Source organism: Barbatula barbatula (genome assembly GCF_947034865.1).
Source record: "Barbatula barbatula genome assembly, chromosome: 9".
NCBI classification, from domain to species: Eukaryota; Metazoa; Chordata; class Actinopteri; order Cypriniformes; family Nemacheilidae; genus Barbatula; species Barbatula barbatula.
The window spans coordinates 13,870,689-13,889,335 of record NC_136772.1 but is presented as its reverse complement, the minus strand read 5'-3'; the positions used below and the strand labels follow the sequence as shown (position 1 = coordinate 13,889,335).

Below are 18,647 nucleotides of genomic sequence, written 5' to 3'. Positions count from 1 at the left end.
TTACAGTTAAATTAAGTTAATGCTGGTTCATATTTCAGACAGGGATTTAAAGGAACAGTCCACCCAAATCTAAAAAATCTCTCTTGATTTACTCACTCTTATGTCATCCCCAATGGATATGTTGCCATATTTTTATTTAACATTTGGATATGCTGGTTTTGAGTCCTACCTTGCTAAATAAGCTCAATATATTTCACTCAAATACACATATCCTTTTTTACAGAAGACACTTTGGGTTTTTTATGTATCAAATTTTTGCTTGTTTTAACATTTTGGGGTCTACCCAGGTGAACAAAATGCACTACAATATACTTTATTTAATTACACTTTCATAAGTATACTTAGAAGTGCTCTATTTTCATACATTCATTTGTACTTAATGTATTAAAAATATAGTCTTAAGTAATGTACCAAAGTACCACACTGGAGTACACTTGTTATCTTCTTATGTTTATCATAGAAAAAAATACTAAACAATTTTTTATATTAATTACAAAATTACACATGGTGCGTGAAAATAAAGCACTTACATACAAGTGTATTTCAGTGCACATAAAAAACACACAAGAAATATTATTTTAATTATCAAAATGTGCTTATATGTAGAAAAAAGGTCATATACACATTAAGTGGCATAAGGGTAAATAAATTAGGCTACACAAAATAAATTATTTCTTTAAGTATCTTACATAATAATAATTTATAATAATAATCTTACTTAAAATATACAATAATATTAACAGTTCATATCATATCACATTCTGCAGTGCTAAATTTTTTCTATAGTGAAACTTCACATTTGACCCTTGTTCCTGGCAACCAATGCCCTACTTTTCTAATTTCTTATCATGTCTATCATTTCAATGCAAATTACAATATCTGTACAAAAACACGTTCTGTAATAAACAGGATTATTGCATAAAACAAAACACAAAATAAAGCCTTTCATGGGCTGCCTTCCCTAATTTCAAAAGCAACTCTTATGGCACACAAGAAACAACATTTCCCTCATTTAGCAATTAAGAACTTAACCAACAAAGCTTCAAATCATAAAGTGTGCTTTAAGAATGACAAAGGTAGAACATGCTTAAAAAATACAAAAGTGTAAGTAAAGGCAGTCTTACTTACTTACACAACAGAACTCCATTCTCCAGAGAACTCCGGAAATTACTGCTCCCAAACCTCTTCTGAGTGACTGCCTAAGAATCAGACAAACACAGGAAGCGCCAAAACACGTGAGAGGGAAGGTAGGATGTTCAGCGTGAGGAAAGCAACAGTTGTTCTTCCAAGCTGCAATTCCAGAGGACTAGCAAACCAGTACAACAGCACAGTCTCTTATAGAGAATCTTGGGTTATTCAGTAATCAGGGCTGAAGCCCAGCGGCCAAACCACAGTGAAGTAGAGCATCTGGAGGAATGTCACAGTTTTGCACACTGCTTCATGCCTTTGCAATGATCTCAAGCAGCTCCTGCAGGACACAGAAGGCAGTCGGCCCGTTGTTGTTGCTCGCACACAGGGAAGCATTTATGTTTGTGTTTATAGCCTCAGAGTTGGCAATTACGACGTGAGCCCCGTCGATCCACACCTCATATAACATCTATTAGTTAAGCCCCTTTCTCCGAATGTTTTCCATTTTCAGATTTAAGATACAACAACAAACAGCAGTTGTTATAAATTTCTTTCCGGAGACAATGTCATGAGTGTGTCTTGTATTAACATACACCACTGGTGCAGAAGAAATTGTTTTGCATAAATACTTTAAAATACACCATTTTAAAGACATTGTGTAATGTCTTCAAGACTGTCTCGTGCTGAGACTATTTTTATAATCAAAGAGAACAAAGTTCAAGAGTTAGATTAGATACGAAACAACTAAATATGAAAAAGATATGAAATCTAGAGATGTCAATAAAGTGTAAGCACTTATTGATAGCATCGCCTCTGTTATTGCAAATGTACACTTAAGTTGCTTTGACTTGGTTGTTTCTTAGTAGCATGGCATGTATCCAGAGGGCGTGGAGAGCCTTGCATGTAAAATAACACTGACTACGTCGAGAACGGTATTGACTAAGATCAAAACCACAATGCAAGTCTCCTATTGTTGGCTTTCTGTCAGAAGGAGAGCTTTAAAAGGACACTTTCTATGTCTGGCGAACAAAAGAAGGCCAGAAATAACAGGTACATTTTGGTATTACTGATGTGTGGACAAATACTGTGATTCTCTCTCCAGATCCTGTTTCACTGCAAATTACAAACCAAAGGTAGATCATTTTAAAGGGATTTTCAGTCAAGCCTTTTATAACATGTGCTTAAAAGTAATTTAAGCTAAAACTGCTGCTTACATACATAATAAATTAAAGGGATAGTTCACCAAAAAATAAATTTGTCATATTTGACCCACCCTGCATGTAACCTCAAACCTGCATGAATTTCTTTCTTCAGCAGAACACAAAAGAAGATATTTAAAAAAATGTTGGTTACCAAACAGCAGCGGCACTCATTCACTTCTATTGAATGGACAACAAAACAAATGCAGTAAAATTGTCGTCGCTGTTCGGTTAACAACATTTTTCAAAATATCATTCTGTGAAGGAAAGAAAGTCAAATTCAAAAGAGCTGTGTAAATTTTATACAGTGCCTTTTAAAGCTAAATATAAAATATATAAAGCTAACATGCCAATTTATGTAATCATGTAAACTATAAAAAACAAGTGTATGAAAATACAATAGCGTAATCATGTGGAGCACATTTCACATGGCATGGTGCAGTAAACATTACAGTTCAGTGACATGAAATCCTGACCCCTGCTGGTTCTTTTGTTGTAATGCCTATGGTGGCTTAAAGGGATAGTTCACCCAAAAATAAATATTCTGTCATCATTTAGTCACCCTTAGGTTATTTAAAACGAATATACCTTTCTTTGTTCAGTTTAACACAAAGAAAGACGTTTGTAAGAATGTCAGCCATTTTCACTTTTGTGACATCCTCCACTACCATAGTAGGAAAACAAAATTTATATTTCTATGTTCTGTTGAACACAACGTGAGATATTTTGAAGAATTTAGGAACTCGAACAGTTCTGGGGCACCTTTGACTACCATTACATTTTTCCTACTATGGCAGTCAATGATGTTTTTTTGTTCTTGTGAACACACAAAAAAAACAATATTTTCAGTTATAACAGTTCTATGGCATTCAACTCCGTTTTATTTACTTAAACATTAAGATGGAAAACACTGCTGCCAAACTAAGAGATTAAAAACTAAGATCTGAGATCTAAGTGGTCAAACAATGCGCAAACACAAGCCAGCCTCTCAACTACCTAAATGTTTCTGGTTATAAGTTTGTAATTTCATTGACTAACTTTTTAAGCTTACATTGTGATTACATACTGTACTTCTTTAAATAGCAGGTTTCGGCTGACGTGAAGCATCTAATTCAGCTGCAAATTTGCACTAAAGCTATTGTCCATTCATGAAGGCACAATTAGGCATTCCAAGTTGTTTGGACACCGGGAATGCCACACATCGTTAATTGTTCCAGAGTGCCTTCATCCCTTCACCCAAGCAAGGTTGACCCAACATATGTAGGACTATAATGGCATAATGTTCATAATGTTCTTTTTAGAGCTTTGACATTGAGATTTGTTTTCTTCATTATGAAAATATATTGGTTTTTATTTATTATTTATTTGAGTGCTAATACTGTCTAATTTTAAAATAGCTATTAGACACCCTTAGAACTCAGCTTGGGTCTCCTTATGGGCCACAGCCCCCCTGTTGAAAACCAATTACACCAAAGGTCTTTTTTCTTACGTCTATTTACATACTGAATTCTGATTGGTCTTGATTTCTATTATAAAGTAAATCATTCACCACTGCTTTCAAACAACATAGTGACTGATTCTTATGTGCAGCCAAAACTGTGCTGAGTAGACCATCTTAACAACAGCTGAGGCAGCTCTGGTGCTACATTTCATTCATGCAGAATCAACGTCTGAAACCATAGATTGCATAAACCTTCTACACTATTCTTTAGCTGCCATGCAAATATTTTCTTCAAATAAATGCAAATCTACTTAAAATTACATTTAGCATAAAAAGTTTAAGTCTAATTATTACAACGGCAAGTGGCAGCTTTATTAACATTCCTGTACCTTCGCATTTCCAAGTCAGTTGTACCAACTAATTCAGAAGGCTGTGACTTTAACAAGCTGAGAACTAAACCCAGCGTAAAAACAAGAATGTCTTAGCCCAGTCATGGTGCCTGCCTGTTGCAAAGAATGAGCACACGTGACAAACTCCAGATCGTTCAGCTGACCACAGCACTCTGAGCTTTTGAAATACACACAGCACAGACTCACAGCCCTGCTCGGTGCCCCTTTCACCCATCAACACGTTAATCGTTCAGATCAGACGCTAAATGACACATCACCTTGCTTTGCGGGGGAGCAGCTCCAGGCTGAAACTGCCCTGCCAAGGTTCACTGGCCATGACAATGAACCAGTGTGCATGTGTGGGAGACTGATGTCACAGTGAAAGCATTCAGATTCACCCCTCATGAATCAGGAACAATATTTGTTCAGTTACAGACAGTGCAGTTGGCCCAACCATCTCCCGCTGGGAAGGGAATTCACGAGGATAGGAAAGTCCTATTCAGTAATGCCTTTGAATTTTGTGGAATAAACCCAGCAAAGCGCTACAATTGTTTTAGTAGTACTGGCTGGGACTGGGGAACTGGTCCGGAGTGGGTGGCCGACACTCCAGACGCTTGAGCACGATGGGCGAGATACCTCACGAAAGCCTCCTCGTGGCGTCTCGACTCCCGGAACCTGGTGACTACGGTATTAACCGCATCACCAAACAGTCCAGAAGGTGAGATCGGGGCATCAAGGAGGAACGCACGGTCCCTGATGCCCGTGAGGTTCAACCACAGGTGTCTTTCCGTGGTTACCAACGCAGCCATAGAACGGCCGATGGCACGGGCCTTCTAAATTCATGTCTGTCCAGTTCGTCCATGTACCTCTGACACGGAGGCACACGTTTCCATTCCGAATGGTCAGACCCTTCTGTTTCTCTCGTCCTGTGTCTGACCGTTGTTAGTGCCAGCTCAGACTGCCTTAGGTCTAGTGCGTCTAGCCTAAGAGAAACTTTCTTTGCCATAGTCTTAGTCTTAGCCTTAGCCACTGTCACAGCCACAGCTCTCAAGACCTTACCTCGTCTCCTGTGCCCCGCTTAGAGCTGTTTTCATTTGTTCTCTCCTCTGCCCTGTCACTCCCCTCAATAGTTTCCTGCTGGCATCCTGGACTGCTCACGCAACACTGCTCCGTCAACCCAGTCACCGTTCCAGAATGGCTCATCCCCTCGCTCTCCTTGGAGGTTGCGGGTCGAGCAGTCTCCCAGAGTATTCCCGCCTTCTCTCGTCCGCGGTGGTAGTGGGACTTTATTCTGGAAACTACTCCTCGCCGACGGTTAGGGTTACTCCTTGCGCGTGGCGATTCGGATTTTGTGTTCAAGCCTGTTTGCGAAATTCTCCAATAAACTGTGATTTCCCCCCTCGCAATTGAGTCCTCCTTGTCTGCCATGACATCACCTAACTGTCCCATTTCCACCCCCTCAAACTAATGCATGGATGCATATAGCCAAAACAATTTGTTTGATGCATGCACAGAAGCAACACTGTTTGGCCTTCTGCCACCCTGTGAAGTTGTCTTGCAGTCCTATGTGGAAAAAATATAGTAATGCAAAGTACTAAATTTAGGTAAATTAAATGTCACTACTTACGTAAAGTATACTTACTGGTAATTTTTAACTGAAAGTACCTCAACCCCCCACGTTAAATACCGTTTTTCTAAGTTGCTTTGGTACATTTCTCAGATCATATTTGACATTCTAAAAATTACCTTTTCAGTCTTCACATCATGGTGTCACTTGTGCACATCAAAAAAGCAGTATACTTTGTTTAAGCAGTGACATTGTAACCTACTCAATTTAGTAGTTTGCGTAACTATATTTTTTCCAAATAGGACTGCAAGACAACTTCACAGGGTGGCAGAAGGCCCCTTTCACAACTAAACAGGAGGAACATAACCATGGGTGCTGCTATCCATGAGAATGGTGTGCTAACGCATATTCCCATTTTTGGGGTCATACGATTCAGAACTTCTTGTCACCTTTTTAGACACTCTCTACAGGGATCTCGTCCCTGAATGAGAGAGGGGTAAATTTTTAGAGATCACATTCCAAAGTATGCCACATGCCATTCCTTAACCCCATTGAGGATTTTTTCTCAGCATGAAGATGGAACGTATATGGTCTCAAGCCGCATACTGACGGACATTTAAGCCATGTCCAGCGTGGTCAAAATTGAAGAGAGGCCAGTCAAAGTAAATTGAAGTTTACTGATCAGAAGATTTAAAAAATACAGCTCTGGGTTGTTTCAGACACAACGTCTCACAAAGAATCAACAACAACAACCACGGAAGACAGTTTCACAACATATTTATAGTATTTGTCGACGGTATCTCTTCTCTCTGTCGGGTGCGTGCTGCCTGGTATTCGTCCAATCAGCTCTCACTCCTTTGCACTCAGAGTTTCCGCAAAACATTACACGACAACCCACATACCCCAATTCTGCCCAACAACAACATATTTTAAGAAGTCCGGCAATGAAATATGTGTGTGTGTGTGTTTGCATTCTTTCTCCTCTCGTTGCATGACATTTATCTCTTCTCTGCATACACATCCTCTATTCTTCGCACCTTCAAACTCACACACACACACATACCATTTCCTCTAGAAACGCATTTAATAACAGTCCTTAGCTCTGGGTTAACTCAACTCACACATTGGTTATATTTTAAAGTTAATGGTTAAAAGTTAATGGTTATTGTAAGCAAGCAATGAAATAGTAAAACACATCAAAAAGTAATAATATATGTGAAACACATTAATAAAAAACCCTCAATCCCTCTCTTGACCTCTGAAAGAGGTCACACATCATCACATTCCTCGTTGTCATCACCATCATCATCGTCCATCAATTGGTCGCCAGACAACAGTGGCATACTGTATGGGGGAGGTGTGAGATCTTTCTTTTCTATAGCTGCTAGTATTAACCGGTTACACAGTGATCTGATACAGGGAATGCAGCAACATCCGCAGGTGACCAGCTATGGATACTACAATAGGCATTATTAGGGCTTTCCATTTACCTAATGCCTGAAGGATTTTTATTACATTTAAAATGCTTTATGATTTCAGTAAAGATCATTAACTGTGCATGATATGTTAAAAATATAACCAGTGTGTGTGAGTTGAGTTAAGGACTTATTTGGAGTGAACTTTCTGTACCAAAATAATATGTGTGTGTGTAAAGATCAGATTACGCAGAGCTCATCGAAATTTGGTGATGTATGGAGTCTCCACAAATAGTCGGGACAAGCAGCGTGAACTGAGGAACAAAGGAGAGGCAGCGGATTGGACGTGTTCCCAGGATTGCACATCCACAAAAGGACATTAGCTTCTCGAGCTAAAAAGGGACACCAAAAAGGATTATAAATACGATGAAATATTGTGCTTCGGGGTCGGTCGGGCCATTGTAAAGACATCAGTTCTTCTTAAGACTGTGTCTAAGGCAACCCACCCATCAGCTGCTGTACACAGCTGATGTATTTTTTTTTTTTGTAATCTTCTGATCAATAAACTTCAAGATTTTACTTTGACTGGCCTCTCTCCAATTTTGAACGCGCAGAACATTGATATGAGAGGAAGTGTGCTGAGTATGGATGTTCCCCTGTAGCTATGCAGTGGGAAAAATACGTGATATGTTAATAGCTCAGTCGGAGCCAAAAAAAAAAAAAAGGAAAGATCTCTAAACTTCAAGATTTTACTTTGATTGGCCTCTCTCCAATTTTGAACGCGCAGAACATTGATATAATGTTCAACATGCCTTATCCAGCCAGTCACCAATTGGACTGTCTACTCCAGAATGTTCTTTCATTTCAGCCGACAAAGTTCTCAGGCCCGCCAATGCTTTTGTGACTGAACCATCAGGAGCTGTGTTATTTGGAATAAATGTACAACAAAGGTTACCAAACCTATGACAGACACCGCCTTTTTCAGCTAACAACATGTCCAGCGCCATTCTATTCTGCACGGCCATAAGAGAGGTCGGTGCCAGTTGATCCTTCAGACCATCAATGGCATCACATGTGAGATTTGATAATCGCATAATATTGTAGTGAACATAATTTATTCTATCCACGTTCTTATTTGGGGTTACCGGAAATATTGCTGACACGATAGTTACATTCTCAAAACCGGCTGCTATTTGATCATCTGGGACTCCTTTTGGTATTCCAATGGCATCTATATAAGTAGGACTATTAAGGGACAGATCTATACTTATTTTTTTCAACATGAGTCGTCTTCGTCGCCTAGTTAAAGCTTGCCCATTCTTTTCCTCTAATTTAACCACTCTCTCTCCTATTAACGTTAACGGTGCCCCCAGCCTTACCATTGCACACATTCCTTTTGTGCGTGGTGGCACCCTCATGAACAGACGCCTATCACCACAATAGTAATATTGGCAGAGGCCTTCCCGCGCCTATGGACATATCAATGTACCATTATCCTGAATAATCACCTGGCAACAGCTCTCCTGGACCCTGCCATAGTTTGTAGAAACCTGGTCTGGCGTAAAATTGAAACATGTCTAATTATTAGGCCTCGGCACGAATGGGCCTGCTCGACTATTGTTAGCTATCGGTGGGAAGACAGCTGCTAATGTAGTGCAATTTGCACTGCCGTTTTGTCTGGTCAAAAACAACATGCATTCATAGCCCCATGTATCGCTTGGAAATAATGGAGCAGGTTCCGTATACAGTCTAGGGCGTCCACTTGCACAGGCCACGCAATCATCTAATTTCTGTTCTTTCGCTGTGTTTATTAACCATTCCAACCATAAATTTGTTTCTCCATATCCTGTGGCCTTTTCAATAAGGTCTTCTGGGGTCAACTGGGTATAATCGATTCCTATCTGCTTATTTGGCTTTATTACAACCGATATATTACTGACCTTGGTATCGTCTTGATGTGGTTTTGGAATGATGTTCACCTTTATCAATCCTAATGGGTCCGTCCCTGACAAATACACTCCTAGTACAATATACATTGTTGTTTTCGGGGAAGACCATTTCTTGGGAAACAACTCAGATACGTGCCTTATATTCCCAAGTGAAAGAGTAAGGGGGTTTTGGCTCGGGCTAAAATCTCGCTGAAAGTATACCTTTTGTTTCCATCCAGACCCTACATCTGACATGGCCCACTGCTCGTGTGGTGTCCAAGTTCCTGTGTACTTCCGGACCATATGCCAGCTGTTGCAACCTTTCTCTCAACGCATTGTGTTGGTATGACACGCCAGTTCCAACGAGGGATCATTACACAAATACACATCATAGCCCCGCCAACTAGAATTCTGTCCCTTACAATTTATGACACTACACAAGTAAAATGTGAAGGCTGTTGTTGACCCGTTCACATAGTTTAGTTCTATTCCCTTCTCAAATCTACTCATACATTGATCGGTTTCATTTGCCCTTTTTTGCCTTGTAATATTTTTTCCGATCTGTCATTTTTCAATCCCCAAAATTATACTCACTATGGTGATGGAGATGACAAAGAGCACTCACATACACTTCCAATTGTCCCATCCCCTCATTCTAGCAATCTGAACACACATTCTGAATTAATATGGTAAGATAAATCATAAAATAAAGTAACAGTATAAATCACACACACTCAATGACTTAGAAAAGTATGATGATTAAAATGTGATTAAAATGTTTTTTTTTTTTTTTTTAGAAAAATATGATGATAAGGATGTGATTAAAAAATGTTGTAGCACTCGGTTATAATGAGTATATAGTGATCACTATCTCCACTCCTGTGAACACCTCTTTCAGTATACTCTGGACCTTTTGAAAATCTAGTTTGTCCAACCCACACCCCAGCCGGGGTGCGGAAAAACTCTTTACTTTATGTTCTACACACCAGTTTCTCAGTTGTGTTAAGCTCCTGGTAAAATTTGCATAAGTGGGTCGGTCAGTGCACCTGCTTTTTGTGACTAAATGGAAGATAGTTCTGCCGTTTTCCTCGTGAGTTACTGCACAATCACCTGTCTTTTTGTTTTGACGCTTCACTTTTTCCACTCCGTACCCGTCGAAGGGGGTGGAATGGGTTCTGGAGCAATGTCAGGAAGAGTCTGCTGAGAGAAATGTTTAATCATAGCAGTCAGTTTGTCAAAATATGCACAATGTGAAATTGGTGTACATGTTTCCGGCTGCAGCGGCGTAGATGGTCTGGGAAAAGATCGACCTGTAAGCAATTCAAAGGGTGTTAAGCCAGAAATTCTGTTGACCGAGGAACGTACAGACATTAAAGCCAACGGCAGGGCTGATAGCCATGATAATTTGGTCTGTGTACAGATTTTAGCCAATTTGAGTTTTAACGTTAAGTTCATACGTTCGACCTTGCATTGAGATTGTGGATGATAGACTGCCCCAAATGCGTTTGTTAGGCCCAGTGCGGCCTCTACGGTTTGCAGGTGCTCGTTTTTGAAATGCGATCCGTTATCTGAATGGACACGACGAGGGAAGCCGTGATGTGGGATGTAGTGATTGATGAGACATTTAATGACTGCCGTACTATCTTCCCTTACCGTGGGAAAAGCCTCAGGCCACCCGGTGAATTGGTCAACTATCACCAACAAATATCTTTTCCCTTGCACCCTCTCTACCATGTCTGTAAAGTCAATGACAATCTCCTCTCCTGGGCCTTGCAATGGTAAATATGTGCCCTGTAGTTGTTTTAAGGTCGGCTTGACGTTATGTGCTTGACAAATGTCACATGAATTTACGAAATTTGACACCATGGCTGTCAAAAACGGGTGCCACCAGTACTTCAGGGTTTTCATCATTTGTTTTGAACGCACGTGTGACATAGTGTGTGCTTGGACCATGAGCGAGTGTGACAGACACATGGGCATGGCGGGCCTGCCATCGGGGGCCTGCCATAGGCCATCCAGAGCACGCAAGGCCCCATATTCTGTCCATGTTGACAGCTCTTCAGGTGAGCATTTTCCCTGTTCGGTCACAAGCGATTCCCTGGTAAAGCATGGTAACAATTTAACGCTGGAACAGGCGGTCTGTACCATCATGTTTACCTGATACCCTGCAGCTGCTTTTGCGGCCAAGTCAGCAGCCTCATTTCCCGCACCACATCACTTTCAGTTTTAGAGTGGCCCTGACATTTGATGATAGCCACAGCTGCTGGGATTTGCAATGCCTCCAATAGTGCATGTGCTTCAACGTTATGTACTATGGGCCTGCCAGATGTAGTGACAAACCCACACCTCTGCCAAACCGCAAGCTCGACATGGACCGCGCCAACGACATAAGCCGAGTCGCTGTAAATGTTGACCTTCTCAGGGCCTGCGAGTTTCAACGCTTGTGTGACTGCAATGTGTTCTGCTCTCTGTGCTGACTGTTTACCTGTTATCTTTTCTGCTTCTCTAGTGATGTAACCTGAGTCTGTTCGCTGCACAACAGAGTAAGCAGAGACCAAAGAGCCATCATGAGCTCTAAAGCAGCACCCGTCAGTGAAAAAGGTAATAACATCCGAGGCTTCAGGAAGTGGTGTTGCAGTCAAATTTTGGCGCACACGACATGCCAGATTAGTGATTGGAGCACAGTCATGTGGCTCCCCTGTGGTAAACAAATCAGCCATGTTAATACCGTCGTGTGTATATGTGATGTTTGGTGCTGTTAAACATTTTGACAGTTTTCTCTGCCTCAACGGGGAAAACGTGAATGATGCAGAGTTTACAAAAGACATGACAGAATGTGTGGTGAGAACGGTCAATTGATGACCCATCACAATGTGTGATGTTTTTTCAATGATCTTAGCCAATCCAGCGGTGAACCTGGCACAGGCCGGCTGGCGTTGTTCAATGGCATCCATGAGGACGCTGACGTACATGAGCACACGCCTAGTACCAGACTGCTTTTGGAACAGTACTCCATGTGCGCTACTCCCTGTTTCAGAGACGTCAAGGAAAAAACCCTTGCTGTAATCAGGGCTGTGCAGATATGCTGCATGTGACAGTTCCCCTTTTAATTTAACAAATGCAGATTCAGCTTCAGGGGTCCATGTTAAATTTGTCTGTACATTTCGCATACCTTGCGCCTTGACCATGTCCCGTAATGACTGGGTAACGGCTACATACATAGGGATATAGTTTCTACTAAACCCTGTCAGTCCCAGAAAGGAGAGCATGTCCTTCACATTTTGTGGCTTTGGGTGTGACAAAATGCCGTCACGTTGGCGGTCAGACAATGATGTGCCTTGGCCTGTGATCAAACGGCCCATGAAAGTAACCGATGGCCTGCTAACCTGAAGTTTTTCTTTGTTGACTTTAAACCCAGACGCACACAGTTGGTTTAAAATGGTACCTGTGGCTTTCAAGCAGTCTTTGTTGGTTGTGGCTGCCAGCAAGAGATCGTCAACGTACATTATCAGAACGCAATTTTCTGGTAACTCACACTGTTGTAGCTGATTTTTCAGGACCTGATTAAATATTCCTGGTGATAAAATGAAGCCCTGTGGGAGCCTGTTATACGAATATTGACACCCTCGGTAGGTGAAAGCAAGACACGATTTACCGTTTGCCAAATCAATGCATGTAAACTATTGGTGGGCCGGGGTCAAATTTGAAATGGCAGTGTACGGGTTTGGTACGGTCATTGTTGGTGTTGTCACCAGGCTGTTAATTCTGCGTAGGTCATGCACTAATCTGTATTTGGTGGTGCCTGGCTTTTTAACAGGAAAAATTGGGGTGTTCCATGGTGAGCGTCATGGGGTAATAACACCTTTTTCCATTAAACCCTGTACAGTGGGTGCAATACCTTCCTCGGCCTCCCGTTTGTTAGGATATTGTGGGACCCAAATTGGTTCTGTCGATGTTAATTGAAATATGACTGGCTCAATCTTACAAAGGGCAACGTCCGTTGGGCCTTGTGACCAGAGGTCGTCCAGCTGACTGTTAATTAACTGCTCAGCTCCGGGACCGTCTGTAAGTTTGCGACTATGGCTTCTTGTAATTTGGAGGTGAGTCAGCAGGCCCCTGTCCTCAGTTTTTTGTTGCACCCAATACGAATTTGCTGTGTGAGAAAACAAAACCCCAGCAATGCCAGAGGGCTCCCAATCAGTTACCAAACGCAATGTCTTAGTCATTGCTCCTAGCTCTCGAGCTTCATGGCCTGGATGCAGTGCCATGGAAATGTGAGGTGCTGCCGTCTCTGTCATTTCATACCATATGTGTTGGTGTGGTGTTAGTGTAACAGGAACTACTATGCCCTCCTTCCCAACATATAAACCATCCCCTGTTATTGTCCATTGTTGTCCTTCGATTTCATGAAAGCTATCCTGGTATGTGACGGTGTCATTGCGATCATAAAATAATGTACAGTGTAGGGGGTCAATGGGAGGCAAATAGACGGCCAAATCTCTGAGCCAAGGCAGTTGTGATGTATATAGTGCCCTGGCGCCTGATTGGGATGAGGAGTCATCTAATTCTACCCAGTATATATCAGCCATTTCTGGCAAGGGTCCCCCCAGCAAACGCCCCCCCGGCCTCTTTGACATGTGCCTGCGAGCAGTCAACCCTGGTGCCGTCCGGGAACGAAACCGTGACGCCTTGTGGAGAACATAAAATGTTTGCGCCCAATTTTATCAATAAATCTCTGCCCAATAGAGAAACGGGGGCGTTTGTGGAGTACAGAAATGAGTGTGAGAGGCACTGATTCGCCACTTTTGCGGTGAGAGGTACAGTCAGAGACCAATGTTCCAACTCCCCAGAGAACCCCAAAACGCCGACAGTTTTATCACTTTTGTCTTTGTCAGTGATTGTGCACCTTGTTACTGTGGAGTATGTTGCCCCGGTATCTACCAAAGCTGTTAGTGGTCTGTTGTTAACCACTATAGTCATGAAAGGCTCAGCCAGACCCCGCATGACTGTTCTCTGTGGGCCTCTTCAACAATCCCCCGCACCATCCCCCTGGCACCATGTTGGGTGCATGGGCGCCTGAAAGGAGTGAGGAGGTGGGTGTTGTTGCCCCGGGTATCGTGGGGTATGTGGTCCCCTGGCACAACCACCGGTCCCACCTCTGCAAGGATCCCATCCCCCTGCAGGTGGTCCCGTATATAGGCCCTCTCTAGGCGCCGTACAATCACGCCTCCAATGGTCAGTTCCCCCACACTGAAAACATGCACCCCTCACGCTTCCCCTCCCCCTAGCGGGTCTCCCTCTAACCCAGTGGTTCTTAACCTTGATGGAGGTACTGAACCCCACAAGTTTCAGATGCGCATTCACCGAACCGTTCGTAATTGGAAAAATAAAATAAAATGTTTTTAATTTTTTTCAAATTAAAAACATAAGTATATATTTTACTGGTGCACAAAATGAACCGTGCATCAACATCACTGTGATCACTGTGAAAGAACAAAACCATAAAAACAATTTCCATCTACATGCAGCTTAAGGAAATGTTCTCTTAGTTTTGCCGGTGCTAGACTAGAATTGATCAATTTGACATTGCAAATCATGCAGTTAGGACGCTGACTCCCATCATGTTCCGTTATACACGTGAATTCATATTGTACACATTTGTCTGACCAAATTCTTTTTTTGCTCTACATAGTTAGTATGAAAGGATTAAAATAAGAAAGAAATCACACGACATACCACAAGTCAACTACTGGGCGCACCAAATTCCCTGGAGCACAGATAGGCCAAGCGATGTTGCGTGATCACCTGCCGCCAATGATGGCCAATCGGGGTGTGTCATCACAAATCATATGAGTGTGTGTCTTGACCTCCACCGAACCCCTGAGACTGACTCACCGAACCCCTGGGGTTCGATCGAACCCAGGTTAATAACCACTGCTCTAACCCATCCGCTACTTCTCCGTGACCATTGCCCTCCCCATGGTCCCGCATTTTGTGGACCTGGTTGGAATTGTTGGACATTTCCTTCCTGACCATATCCATAATAAGGGTGTATGGCCTGGGCCCCGGACTTCCCGTCAGGGTCGCTACTCACAGGACATTGTGGCATTTGTTTTGGTTTTTTTGTTCTAATTGTAATTTCAAATTGTAACTTTAGTAATTGATGCTTCGTCTTTTCTAACTCCTCCTCCTTACCCTGCTTCTCAACTGCTTTGTCAATATGAAATACTAAGTGTCTTTCCCATACGTCGTTACTGGCTATGGGAATGTCAGTATTATTCTCCATCGTTTTCTTGACACCGTTGGGGGCCCCTGCCATCACTGCAGTTCTGAATATGTCGCGGGTAATTGGATTATTTAGACTGTTTTCTTCTACCATTTGTTCCCATTCTGCCGCACATCTAAAATAATAGCTGGCCCCAGTTTCTCCCGGCATAATGCGAAATTTAATATTCTGATAGACGGTAGGGGGCGTTGGAAATTTTTCTCTGAGGGCCTTGGCGATTGCTGTGCTAACAGCCATAAACACCCTGTTGTGGTGTTCGTATTTTATACCTGCGTCTTGCTCGAAATCTGTCATCTGCGAAACAGTGAAAAATTGGCCCAAAAGGCACCTCGAATCTCCCAGCGCCAAGGTGGTGCCATGGCATAATGCCATCAATTTGGTGAGCCACCTGCCTCCACCCGATGTAATGGGGGGCAATTTTGCCAACACTGCTGTCATGTCACTGTGGCTCCATGGTTGGTATTTTGTTGACCCTCGGTCACCCTGCACTAGGGGCATGTTAGTTGCCACACCAGCAGTTGTGCGCACGCCCCATTAGGGCGTCTCTCATCCTCTCTCTCACTATCATTTACATTTATTCATGTGGCAGGCGCTTTTATCCAAAGCGACTTACAAGTAGTTTTATACAGTGGCACATTACTGCAGAGCAATCAGGGGTAAGGTGTCTTACTTCAGTCATGACCTGCTGGCACTGAGATTTGAACCTTCTGATCACAAGCCCAACGCTCTAACCCCCAGGCCACAACTGACCCTATCAGGGCGTGATATATCCCACTGCCTCCCTCGGGGCGGGGTATAATGGTTTTTTGATTGGCTTCTGGTGCGTCGAGCCACCGGGGTGGACATCATAGTTCCTTTGATAATTACATCCCTACACTGGCTTGCTGGCTCTTCTTTCCCACCATTTGTGTCTACTTCCAGTTATCCCTCATCTTCTTCATCACTCTGGACTTCTGACTCTTTTTCACCAGCTTCACTTCCCTCTCTACTTACTCTCTGTGGGGTGCCTTGTCTATTGGGCACCTGTTGAAATTGGGCCGCCAGTATCTGTATTTGAGTCTTTAAATCCTCCACTGTTGAGTCTCTAACATGCACTTGTACTTGTCGTGACAAAATTGCAAAAACTCAACCTCCAAATCTGTCCTATGAATTAGCACCAACCATCGCTCCAAAACAAAGGCTCCAGCGTTTTTCACCTATAAAACAGGAAGATTTATTTCAACTTATCGCAACTTCTAAACCTACAACTTGCTTACTAGACCCCATACCAACTAAATTATTGAAACAGTTACTACCTGTTGCAATCTAGGCCATGTCCCAGGACCCTTTAAGATGGCCGTCATTAAGCCTCTAATCAAGAACCAAACTTAGATCCAAATGAACTTGGAAACTATAGACCGATTTCAAATATCCCATACCATGCACGAAAAATTTCAGTCAGGCTTTAGACCGCATCATAGCACTGAAACTGCGCTCGTTAAAATTACAAACAACCTGCTTATAGCATCAGATAAAGGTAACATCTCACTCCTTGTCCTGCTTGACCTTAGTGCTGCGTTCGATACCGTAGACCATAACATACTTCTAGATCGCTTACACAATTATACCGGTATTTAGGGACAGGCACTACAATGGTTTAGATCTTACTTGTCAGACAGACATCAATTTGAAGCTAGAGGAGCATTTTTCTAATTCTGACCCTCGACGCATGTGGCAGGGCATCCAGGCCATCAGTGACTACAAACCCAAACACTCCACCCCCATAGCCACAGATGCCGTCTTCCTGAACGAGCTTAATGACTTTTATGCTCGCTATGAGAGAGACAATAAGGAAACAGCTACCAAGCTCACAACCTCTGCTGACCACCCAATCATCACACTTAACTCCACTGATGTTCACACTGCACTAAGCCGGATCAACGCGCGCAAGGCTGCTGGCCCAGACGGTATCCCTGGTCGTGTACTCAAGGCATGTGCGGAGCAGCTCGCTGGGGTCTTCACGGACATCTTCAACCTGTCCCTCGCCCAAGCAGTGGTTCCAGCATGTCTTAAATCCACCTCCATTGTGCCCATCCCAAAACATTCAAACCCGACATGCCTTAACGACTACCGCCCTGTAGCACTCACACCCATTGTTATGAAGTGCTTTGAGCGGCTGGTCCTGGTACACCTAAAGGTCTCCCTACCACCCACACTGGACCCATACCAATTTGCCTATCGCAACAATAGGAGCACGGACGATGCAGTGTCCATGGCGCTGCACTCTGTGCTCACACATCTGGACAATAAGGACACTTACGCACGCATGTTGTTTGTAGACTTCAGCTCTGCTTTCAGTACCGTCATCCCTTCCAAGCTAATCGTCAAACTTGGAAACCTAGGCATCAACAACCCTACCTGCAACTGGATTATGGACTTCCTGACGAACAGTCCTCAGCTTGTTAGGTTAAGCCACATCTGCTCCTCCACCACCACCCTCGACACTGGTGTACCACAGGGCTGCGTACTGAGCCCCTTTCTCTACTCCCTTTTCACCCTCGACTGCAGGCCTGTGAACAGATCTAACTCCTTCATCAAGTTTGCAGACGATACAACGTGATTGGCCTCATCAGCAACAACAATGAGACTGCATACAGGGAAGAGGTCCGGCACCTAGCCACATGGTGCTCAGACAACAACCTGCTCCTTAACACCTCCAAGACAAAGGAGATCTTCGTGGACTTCAGGAAGGCGAAAGGAGACACACATGACCCCATCAACATTAATGGGATGGCTGTTGAACGTGTTTCCAGTTTTAAGTTCCTGGGGACTCACATTTCGGAGGACCTGTCCTGGACCACCAACACCTCATGCCTGGTCAAGAAGGCTCACCAGCGTCTCTTCTTTCTGAGGACACTGAAGAAGAACCAACTGTCTTCAACTATCCTGGTGAACTTCTATCGCTGCACGATAGAGAGCATCCTGACCAACTGTGTCACAGTCTGGTACAGGATCTGTTCTGTTGCTGAGCGCAAGGCACTGCAGCATGTGGTGAAAACAGCCCAGCGCATCACAGGGACTACACTTTCTCCCATTGAGGACATCCAGAAGAAACGCTGTCTGCGTCGAGCTCGCAGCATTCTCAAGGACTCCTCTCACCCCGCTCATAGACTGTTTACTCTCCTGCCTTCCGGTGCCTCCGGATAAGAACCAGCAACTAAGAAACAGCTGTTTCATTATTTAACTCTGCCCCACCACCCATTCCACTACCTCTCTTACCTTGAAATCCAAGCTGCTATAACATTGTTTACACTG

At 43.1% G+C, this 18,647-nt stretch overlaps 1 protein-coding gene across 1 annotated transcript in view; it reads right to left on the bottom strand.

The window, feature by feature from the left end:
* lmo7a (LIM domain 7a) overlaps positions 1 to 18,647 on the bottom strand; it is a gene marked incomplete at its 5' end in the record, with an annotated part of 225,770 nt that overhangs the window by 33,755 nt on the left and 173,368 nt on the right. Inside the window, one exon of the mRNA XM_079464484.1 lies at positions 1,129 to 1,199. Within this exon, the coding sequence (XP_079320610.1) occupies positions 1,129 to 1,199 (71 nt within the window). The remainder of the gene's footprint in view (positions 1 to 1,128; positions 1,200 to 18,647) is intronic.